Raw genomic sequence first — 11,068 nt, 5'->3', positions numbered from 1 at the left:
AAAACACATACGACAACACACTGTCTTGATTTCTTTCTAATTATACCCATTGGCAACGACTCTTACGATACTATATTACTCAACTTGCATCTTTTTGTTATCAGAACTGCATGCGGAAATAACAAAAGTATTGAAAATTATGTCCTCCCCGTTTAAAAATTCTTTTGAACATTAAATTAAATTGGCCATAGTGTGCATTAAATAAATGGAGATAACGTTTATAATCGTAGTTATAATTTTGAGCCTGAACATTACAGTTTTCGTTAGTTTTGGTTAGTTGGGTATCGTCGAGACAACCCCACAAAATATTGAGGTATAGAATTTCATTTGTCGAAGATTAAGAGCTAAAAATGAAAAACTGGATAATGGAGTTATGAAAATAAAAACAGCCTACACAAAAAATTTAATACAAAATAAAATTGGATACAGAAATTTACAGATCTTTGCCTCATCCGTCACCTCAGATTACGAATCGTTAATCGCTTAGCATTTCCTGAATCTGAGCCAAAGTTTTGCCTCTCGTTTCCGGTACTACGAAGTAAATAAAGGTTAAAGATATCACGCAGAAGCCTCCAAATACCCAAAACACAACGCCGAGTCCTAAACAATCAGTTACGATAGGGAACAAAAATCCCAATATAAACGCGACCACAAAACTGACGGTAGTCACGAAAGCTGTGGCTGCTGATCTTACGTTAGAGGGAAATATTTCATTTAACACGGTCATGGATACCGGACCCATGCCTAAATTAAAACATACAAAATATAGTACCATACAAACTAGAGGCAAAAACCAAAGGTTCTGGACGAGTTCCGGGTTACGAGATTGCAAGAAGAAGTAAAGTCCGAGAATGGAGAGTACGATCGAGATCCCGATCGCGGAAAATAGCAAAAGGAATCTCCTACCGAGCCGTTCTATGATGGCAGATGTAACGAATATCGCTAGTACTTTGATGGTACCCACGATTATGCTGGCATACTTTGCTGAAATTATATTCTCGGTGGCACCGAAGATATTGTGAAGCACACCGACCACTACCGATATTCCTGTCAGTTGGGGTATTGCCGATATACCCAATCCCAAAAGTAAAGCACGTCTAAGAACTTTCGATTGGAAAAGATTTCTGATTCCTTGTTTCTCGTCGGAATTTGCGGAGACGAACTCCCTTATTTCCAGGAGATCCTTTTCTATGCTACTTACATTTCGGTTGCGTAGCTTAGCCAATGCCCATCCTGCCGCATCTAGATCGCCGGACTTCACCAGGTATACGGGCGATTCGGGGACAAAAATCGGAAAGAGAACAAGAAATACCACCAGAGGTATAATGGACACAAGGCAAAACATTTTGATGCTGAGGAAGGGTCCTACTAGATAGGGAAACAGAACACCCGAGGAAACGAGAAGCACAGATATGCAGCTGAATTTGCCTCTGTTGTGTTGTTGTGTAATTTCGGCTATATACATTGCGATCACGGTCATGCATCCGGCAAGTCCCAGTCCATGAAGGATCCTAAAAAATATTATATCATAGCATTTTTGATGCATGGTGCGTGAATTTTGATTATTGTTAGTTTCTTCCCAGATGTGCCGACCTTATTAATTGTTACACTGTTGCAGAAAATGATACCCTGGAGGCATTTTGATATAGTTTCAGTTAACAAACTTAAACTCGACTTTTTTTTCTCCTTCACATATTGTCATTAATCCAAAATTAGATAAATAACTTCCTAATATCAAGGACCCTTTGACGCCACAGTGTCCTGAGTGACACCCAGAATTGTATTTAAAAAAAAGCATCATATGGCAGATATAGGACTTAGTCTTTGTAAACTTTGTAAATGTTTGTGATCCCAAAACGAGTGCAAAAACTTCGCTTTTGCGAAAAACTCTTTGAAGTTCATGAAATATCGATCGAAACGTCTATAAAAAGTTACAAAAAGTAGATATTTAACATAATACACCTTGCACTGCGACGCGCACCAAGTCGAGCAAATCCGCGTCCTGAGGAACAACAAAACTTTTAATATATTGACATTTCTTTTATTAAATTTTGTAGCAAACTAAAAGTTACTAAATTGTAATACTTGTTCTTTATTACTGCACCTAACTATGAGCGGACTCTTTTAATCCTTACTTTGACTTGCTTTTTGATTAGTTTATGTTTTGTGATATCTCAAAAATGTTAGAGTATATAAAACAATGAGTTTCGGACCAGCCAAATCTTTGTAGAAAATAACAATGATTAAAAGTGGTCCATATATTTTATATGCTTCGCTTACAATATATTCAGATAATGACGAATGGTTGTTTGGTTAAATAAATTTTTCATTAACTTAATTTTGTCTAATTTGTTTCAAGAATCCTATAAACTGAACACCTTACGTCACTGCTTTGAACTACGGTGAATTGCCAAAACTTTAGTAGCTACATCCAAAAAACAACGTGATTAATATAAATAGCACGAAAATTAAATCTTACCTGGCTACGTAGTAAAGCCGTACATCAGTCGCGAAGGCCAAAATCACAAATCCAACCAGCAAAGGAAAGGCGATTAGGATCATAGTTTTCTTCCTACCAATTTTGTCAGAGAAATACCCAAAAATAAAAGGGCCTATGACCTGACCAACTGATAGAAGAGAAATGATCCAACTCTTTTGAAGAGTATCGATTGGCGCGCCGAATGGACTTTCCGCCGACTGAAGTTTTGGAAATACTGGAGACGTCCATGAGAGTGAAATGCCGGCGCCGAAAGATGTTAAACTTGCTATAAAAATATGATTGTTAAAACGCGGGGTGCAATTGAAAATACGTATTATTATATAAATAACCAAGTTCAAATTTTGACTTAACAACAAATTAGATTAGCTTATCAACATAAATTGTAATCCTAGCGATAACAAGTCAAATCAATGACGGGTATTACTTAGAATTACTTAGAAATTACAAATTCTAATTTAATAAAAACGTTCTCTTGAATTTATAGCGCCTTTATTTTGTTTTTATTGTATAAATAAATGTATAAAAATATTACAAATACATGAAAAAATTAATAATTACTTTCGCAGTGGTGAAAATCAGATCTCTATAAGTGATAAGATTGAAGTACAGCGTAGACCATTTCACATTTTGTAAATTTGCTTATCAATTTTTTAAGCGCAACCTCCTTCATCTCCTAGCCCTCTCGCCATCGATATATAGTATGCTCTGTCTAAAATACGATGTGATACTTGTCCAGTAAACCCCAACAGTCTGCATACGTAAACAGTAAATGTCTGAGAAATTTATTTTAGTTTAGGTTGTGTATTTTTCGGTTAAGCAACTAATTTTTCTTATGTAGATACTAATAAGAATTAATTTGAACGTTCTTGTTTATTTTACTTTTCTTTTCTTTTCTTTAAAGAATAATAAAGTTTTAAAAAATATGATAAAACTATATGACAATGACAATTACATTGACTAAAATTTAAGAAAACTGTCTCCTCTTATGTTTAAAAAGAAACGTTAAAGTGACAATTGACCGACATCTTAAAATACTTAAAATAATATATTTATTAGAAAGCTGCATATGTATTCTACACTAATTATATTGTTAATTTATATTGACCCAATGACAGATTTTCTTTATTAAGTTGCTAGTTGTTAATTCTCAGTTTGTTAATTGTTAGTTGCTATTTTTTTATAAACCCACCATAACTGTAAACTCACCCAAAACCGTGGTAAAATACAAAAAGAAGGGATCACTATCTTTTTTTAATGTTTCCGGTTGCAAGCATTCAAAATCGCGAAAACGCTGATCAACGGATGTGGGTCTGTAAACAGTCCCACCTTCAGCATTCCCTTGGTCGGCAATTGGAACAGTCTCCTCAAAATCAGTGTTTTGGGCGACCATTTTACGATGTACCGTTAAAAAAAATAGGAAATGCTGAAGCACTACAACTTTGCTGTGTCATTCGGGACTTTTATTCCCAAATTTTTTGGTAATCACAAGGCAAACAACACTTTTGTTATCGCCAGTATTTGGCAAACTATAAATACGCATTGTGATTATACAAACACAAGTTAGGTATAATAATCTCCAAAATCTAGAGAAGACGAAAAATTTGAATGGGTTGGTAAACAAAATAATTGAATGCTCGATTCTTAAATTGTTGTAAATGTGTCTTTATCTGACAGACTAACGGTAATGTTTTGTTTGTTTATTTAAATGTATAGATCAATTAGCATTTTTAATAAAATCAATCTGTAGGGAGTTGACTCAACTATCATTACAAAGCTTTAAGCTATTTTATTTTGAACCGAATTAGTATGGTTTGGAATTATCTCATTTCACCTTGATACACAACAGTTCAAGCACATTCAATTCAATAATCGACGAATTGACAGCTTTATGGTATTCAATAAGTAACAATTACTGCTAAGCATTTATATATATTCATAATCGCAATCAAGTTAACAAACGGGGGCGCGTTTACACATGAAAGTAGAATTGTGACTTTTTTAAACCTCAATTTTTATTCGGTTCCTATTTTGTATTTATGTTTATCAGGTTGTAAGTATGATAAATTCGCATATAATGAATAAGGCGAAGCTTGTAGTAGTTCTAGCTGCACAAAAAGAAACAATCAGTAGTCTGAGCTTCTTATATATTTTATTCTAATTGTAATTTTTTATACCCAAAACGTATTTATATATTAAATTTGAGTTTGCTACCGATGTGTCCATAATAAAACAAAATCAATCCCTATTTCTATTATTATTCACCCACAAAATATAGAAATAATAGAAGCTAAATATTGTTATTTGCGACAGGCTTATTTCGTTTTATAATTATCGCAAACCATAAATCATCTTTTTGCGCAGTAGAAAATTAAAAATTTAAACAATTTAAAAAAAAATACATTTAAGCTTTTGCCTTGATGAAGAGGGGGGAGACTTGTTATTGGAAGAGTCATATAGATATTTGGTACTTATCTCGAGGACAAAATTCAGGTGTAACATATTCAAATGTAATGGCAGAAACTTAATGTACCTAAAATTCTCGGACGATAATCGGTTGATTTGGTAATTAAAAAACTGCCCTTTTTAACGAATAAATAGTAGAAGAAGGCTAGGGTAATAGAGTTTCTAAGAAGATGCTTTTAACTTATACATTTCAGCATAGGTGTCGAATATTGGGCTTTAAAAACCATACAAAATCAGGGAGATCGGTTTCTATTGTACCTACAGCAAAAGTTAAATGGGGAGAGTTTTAGAGCAAACTTAGGGGCTTTAAAAACTGGCTTCAGAAAATGACATATTTTGTTTATCGCCAGTAAATTCAAAACGGTTAAATTAACAGCTGACACTCTTTAAGACGAGTAAGATAACATCGGTTTTTGGTTACTTTATGAATTAGATTTTGCATTACATTGTTTGTAAATTGTTTCTGTCGCGAGTTTCTTTTCCAATGTTTATCGAACTTGCACTTTGCTCAAGTGTTAATTAAATTAATAAAGACTTTTCCGACTTTTTCTTTTTAAGAAGCACACAGGTTGTAATTTGCACAAAATATCTGACTTGTTAAGAAGCGTGCTGAAAGCGTTACGTTTTAGGATTTATATTTCCCACGCCTTGAATTTCGACATTTGTCAATTCTGACGATCATGCCAATGAATGTATTCGTGTTGTTTTGCGAAAATGTACCCAAAAACTAACCGTCGTAGAAAAGGTATAGTATGCAACACGTTTGGTAAACTTTTTGACACACTCGTTTATTAAACACTCGCTCTGCTTGTGTCAAAAAAACTCGTGAGTCAAATGCCGCTTATCGCACTTGTTGCATAATATACTTTTTCTATTCCCTTCTATTTATCTACCGTACAGAAAGTGTCGTCTTATCGCGTCAGTTTCGTTTCCCACGGAACCAAGTCACTTCGGACATTTCCGGGACATTACCGCACCAGTTTAGTAGTAATCGTTTTATTTCGCAGGGCTGGAACTTGACGTTTTTTCTTCTTCCTTGCTTCTAATAGCCACGTCTACATCAGGTCATTCGGTCAGCTTAAAAAATTACTAACAATATTCAAAATTCCTAAAGGAGGCCTTCAAAAGAAAAGAGTCTGGATTATTCCATCATCCTCCAGGGTTGTTGACATAATCTTAATTCGTTCTTAGCTTGCAAAAAAGTACTTAACTTCCAGCAAAGGGAAATCCGAGCCCATCCCACCTTTAACAACGACTACAAACGTTAAAACCTTCACCTAGGAAACAAAAACCACATAATTGAAATGGATATCAAAACTTTATGGGAAGATTACAAAAGATTATGTCGGGAGCGAGAGGAAGTTAAGCGGCCATGTGCAATGCTCACGACAGAATCATTTTGACATTTATCAATTTTTGACGTTTATGTCAGAAAAGGTATTCGTGTTATTTTGCTAAAATGTATCCAAAAACTAACGGTTCTAGAAAAAGTATAGTATGCAACACCTTTGGTAAACGTTTTTTTCTACTCTCGCCTGTAAAATACCTAATTACACACCGATCTAGCGTGCGGGATGCGTCACTTTAGCACGTCAGTTTCGTTTTCCACGAATCCGAGCCACTTCGGACATTTCCGGGATTTTACGGTACGGATTTGGGAGCAATCGGATGTTTTCGGAAATATTTCCCACGCTTTGAATTTTGACGTTTGTCAATAATGACGGTCATGTCAGTGAATGTATTTGTGTTGTTTTGAGAAAACATTCCCAAAAACTAACGGTCTTAGAAGAAGTATAGTATGCAACACGTTCGGTAAACGTTTTAACTCACTCGTTTATCAAAAACTCGCTCCGCTCCTGCCAAATAAACTCGTGAGTCAAATGCCGCTTACCGCACTTATTGCATATTATACTATAAGCAACGCGTTTATTAAAGAACTTGCTCCGCTCGTGTCAAATAAACTCGTGACTCAAAATCTATTTTTCATGTGTTACTTATTAATATAAATATTAAGTAAGTCACGGCCTACTGATAAAATAATTATGACCTAACTTTACGAAGTGCGGCAAAAAAAATTGTGCACTTGTGAGACATCACTGAACCGTAAATGTTGCGCTCTTCTCAAAAATCGAAGAATCCAATATGGCGACCTTAAGAAAAATTAAAGTTAAGGCAGACTATCGAGGCATGTCACAAACGCCATCCTACTTTTCTTAAATGTCACATTTTGATAGCTGTGAACCAATTGACCGATGGTAAATCTGGAACCGATTGTTAAAGCCACTAAGTTATTATTATATAGAAGCCTTTCCTATTCATTTCAAAACTAGTTTTCAACCAATTATAGCTGACATTTCAATTCTCGTTGTCAACCAATCCGGCGGTTTTTCTAAAATTTCCAGATATATATTCATGAAAATGTTATATCCACGAGATGGGCATCGATTTTTCGGTATTGACGGCCCCTGTATTTTATAAGAGCGCAAGTTTTCAAGCACGTCTTCCACAGAGAACCAGGTCACTACGTTCACATCCAAATTATTTATTTTTCAAGAATTTATTCAAAAAGAATTCAAGAACGTGTCCCATGGGCTCCATCGTCCTCTCGAGCAGCAGAGGGGGAACATCAAACGTTTACTGGCGGCTGTTTCCCAACTTCCGACAAAGTGTTATTCAAATGATCTCGCATACTAACGACTTTTTAAATTCCACAAAACTGACCATATTGACCCGGAGAGAGTAGACGACAAGAGTGCGTATACTCGAAGTCTTTCGCGACAAAAGATGCGGGGGTGAGATATGCCAACCGCGGCTCTCTATGATGTACCAAGCGGCGTGATACTATGCGGGACAAATGACATACGATAAAGCCTACGTGATCTGAACTATGCATAACCTACACGACAATTCAGACGGCCGTCTTTGTTAGTGTGAGAATCACTACACGATGCGAAAATCTTGACTGCTTATGATGCTCGTAAAAAAAAGATTAGTATTTATAAGGACGGAGAGCCTAATGCCGCCGCCATGTACGGACCGGAAATATTTTTATTGCGTGAGCGTCATTTTTGGAAAGACAGCGAATAAAATCTTAAGTAAAATTTGCTCAGTTCACTTCAAAATCCTCATGGATTAAACAGTGCCGGATCATTAACCCAAATCTATCTCATACAAATGTCGATGGTTTAGGAAATCCAGAGCGATAAAAAATTGAATTGAACTGGCTAATCAATTTTCAATTTCTCGATGCTAACATTTACAGCTTTGCTCACACAGTGCGCTAGTTGTTTAATAAGTGCTTGATGAGAAGCACCATCTACATCTATTGCTGCATAGATTTACTGACGTAAGTTTTATTATATATTTTTGAAATATGAAAGCTAAACGAGCGCTCAAAAAAAGAAAAGTGAACTAGTTGGGAGATAATGAGTTCATGAATAAGATTTAAATTATCGCGAGCAGGCGCACTCGACAGCCAGTCAGTCGAAAAGCGAAACCTGAGCGCAAAAATATAAAAAATCTATTCTATTCTATTCTAAAAAAATATTCTGACGACTGAAATATTCGACTTCCACCACGAGAAGACGAATACCGCTTCCTAGTCAGTCAAAAAGCTGAAACCGTAGTTATTTTGTTCGAAATAAATTTTGAGTTCCGTTTATACAAAGAGACCTGCTTAATTTGATCTTCACGTTTGGCGAACCAAAATTATTTAAAAACATTAAAATACATTGAAAACAAAAAAAAACGACAGTAGTCAATTTTTTTCAAGTTACGTATAAAACAAAGGCATATCATCATATTATATATTTTTTTCATAGAATTTTTTACTATGATTACAATTTATTATTATTAAAATTGTTTTTCTCGAATTTAGTATCAGTAAAAAAAATGATATGCTTCAAATATGTGCAACCGCTGGTCGTTGTCAGTGTATTAGACTAAATTCGCCAGAAACCATTTTGATCAGAATAACTGCAAAAATAATTCAAAAATCAACGTTATTAACAGGTGAACAAACAATGAATTATTTTTAATTCACAATTATGACACAATTTTGCTATACCTTTTTCAACGGCTTTACTGTGACTTCCAAAAGGGACTTAATATACCCCACAAACAATTTTGTTTACGTTCTTTACATCATGTATATTTGATTCACGTTTTACCGGTCCATGGAATAACAATATCTTCAAATTAAATACAACTTTAATAAATATCAGAATGACAAGAATTCTTTTATAATTGTTATGTTAACTATGCATTTTATTCAATGGCTGAACCATACCTACGCATATTAAGCATTTATTTATGAAAATAGTAGTGATCCTCACTGAATAAATGCCACCATATTTAACATCGCGCGACCACCTGCTTTGGGTTATTCGTCTTAATATGCAAAAAGAAACGTCAAATAGAAACGCGCTTGTCTAGACCTAGACCATAGCAAGAAACCGAATACTTGGAAAATACTACGTATCCGCCCCCTGACAATTATTTTTAGTATTACGAGGGAATATTATAGTTAGTGTCGATGTTACTAGACGTAGATATAGGCCACTTTTCCATAGGAAATTTTCCGAAATCTATAGATTTGAGAAAGCAGATATCAAATATTTTTTAACGCTAAAATTCATACTCATACTTGATATAGCACAGTTGAAGAGGAACTAGGCAAGCAATTTTCAATTTCCAGTGCTGGAAGAGCAAAAACTGTTTGTGCAAAGAAAAGATGAACCTAATTCTTGAAGGAAAGACGAACCACGGGGAAATATCTAGCTTAGTTTTATGACTTTCTAATAGATAGCGTAAAAACCATTTTGCATCAAGAACTCGGTCCCGAAAAGATAAGTGCGATGGGTACCGCAAATTCAATAGGTCTATTCAGATTTGAAATTAGCCGCCTTTAAGCGAAATACTGCAAGATTTGGTACGGTGGTTGAAACACGCCTATGATCCAGTGTTTAACAGGCAGCAGAGTAATGGAGGTCCGAGGCTACACCACCGCTGCAGCAGCATCTGCAGGGGAGAAGATGGCCAAAGTTTTTTGAGATATTCAGAACCGACTTTTTTAGACTTTTTGCAGAGTGGTCACACTGGGCAAAATTATGCGCCTTTATTTTCCAGATTTATCATCTGACCACATATGCCACAAAATACCACAAACCTTTGTAGCATTAATTTTCTGGACGATGAGACGCTGGTGATGGAGGTGAACAAACCAACAGACCAAAAAAATATGTCGTTAATGGTGTTTACTGTACCCTCGCAAATTGAAAATAATACGTAATTGTCTGGACACAAGCCTGATAAAAACTATTATTTCGCGTATAAATATATCAATAAACTTTTTGCTCAGACGCGAACGATTTCGGGGAATTTCAAAAAACCTGTCCCAACATTCCGGTCCCATGTTATAATGAATATTTCAATAAATTTCAGCAATTTTAATTTAATCCGCCATCGAATCTTAAATAATAGATTCCTATCCGGGGAAGAGCGACTGTCAAAGTGGCGCATCGACAGTCGAAAAAAGGGCCACCTACGATTGCAATTCATCGGTTTTGTCCACTGGCGGAGGCAAGAGGAGTCGGCACAGAAAAGAAAAACAGCAAGGATCGCACTTTTACGTTTAATGACCAAAAGTTGATTTTCGGGAATATTTACATGATGAGAAGTTTGGCTTATTTTTCTCCATCGGATCCTCCACCAGTTGTCGAGAAGATAATAAATGGCAGTCCTTATATACGCCAATTTTTAAAAATTACTTTAAGATATAAAACATTAGCCTGTAGATTAAAGAAAATCAGGAAGTAAAAATATTGACACGAAACTCAAAACACATGTTATTATTTAGGTGATACGTGTGTTATTTAGCTTGTCTACAGCACCATAGCAGTGGACTTAGGAAAATTTTTCTGCAACACTTAAAACACTTTCACAAGAAATGATGATAATGATTTTGATGATCTTCAAGAATAGATTCTGTTGTGGTTGGTTGTGATGTTTTGTTTCCTGTTCGACGATGACACTTCTGTAGTGTTTCCAAACTTTATTCTTATACCAAAGTAATAAAATAATTCGTTTTTATTTTCAATATGCATT

The 11,068-nt window shown here is 35.2% G+C and overlaps 1 protein-coding gene across 1 annotated transcript; it reads right to left on the bottom strand.

Annotated features, from left to right (window-relative positions):
• Positions 1–249: 249 nt before the first annotated feature.
• LOC132703370 (facilitated trehalose transporter Tret1-like) lies at positions 250–3,909 on the bottom strand. Its single transcript, XM_060672592.1, has 3 exons — positions 3,707–3,909; positions 2,480–2,765; positions 250–1,511 (listed from the first exon to the last, which is right to left on the bottom strand). Exons 1-3 carry the CDS (start codon positions 3,888–3,890, stop codon positions 476–478), a joined length of 1,506 nt encoding a protein of 501 aa, XP_060528575.1. The 5' UTR covers positions 3,891–3,909; the 3' UTR covers positions 250–475.
• Between the last annotated feature and the right edge of the window lie 7,159 nt (positions 3,910–11,068).

This window comes from Cylas formicarius, unplaced genomic scaffold, assembly GCF_029955315.1.
Source record: "Cylas formicarius isolate icCylForm1 unplaced genomic scaffold, icCylForm1.1 PGA_scaffold_6__28_contigs__length_40554024, whole genome shotgun sequence".
NCBI classification, from domain to species: domain Eukaryota; kingdom Metazoa; phylum Arthropoda; class Insecta; order Coleoptera; family Brentidae; genus Cylas; species Cylas formicarius.
This window is presented reverse-complemented; position numbering and strand designations above follow the sequence as displayed.

Excerpts from the sequence above, each read along its gene's own strand:
- LOC132703370 (XM_060672592.1), bottom strand. The coding sequence starts at position 3,890 with ATGGTCGCCCAAAACACTGATTTTGAGGAGACTGTTCCAATTGCCGAC. Across the intron at positions 2,766-3,706 it reads GTATTTTACCACGGTTTTGG|CAAGTTTAACATCTTTCGGC; the intron begins GTGAGTTTACAG and ends ATATTTTTATAG. Across the intron at positions 1,512-2,479 it reads CGGCTTTACTACGTAGCCAG|GATCCTTCATGGACTGGGAC; the intron begins GTAAGATTTAAT and ends AATATTTTTTAG.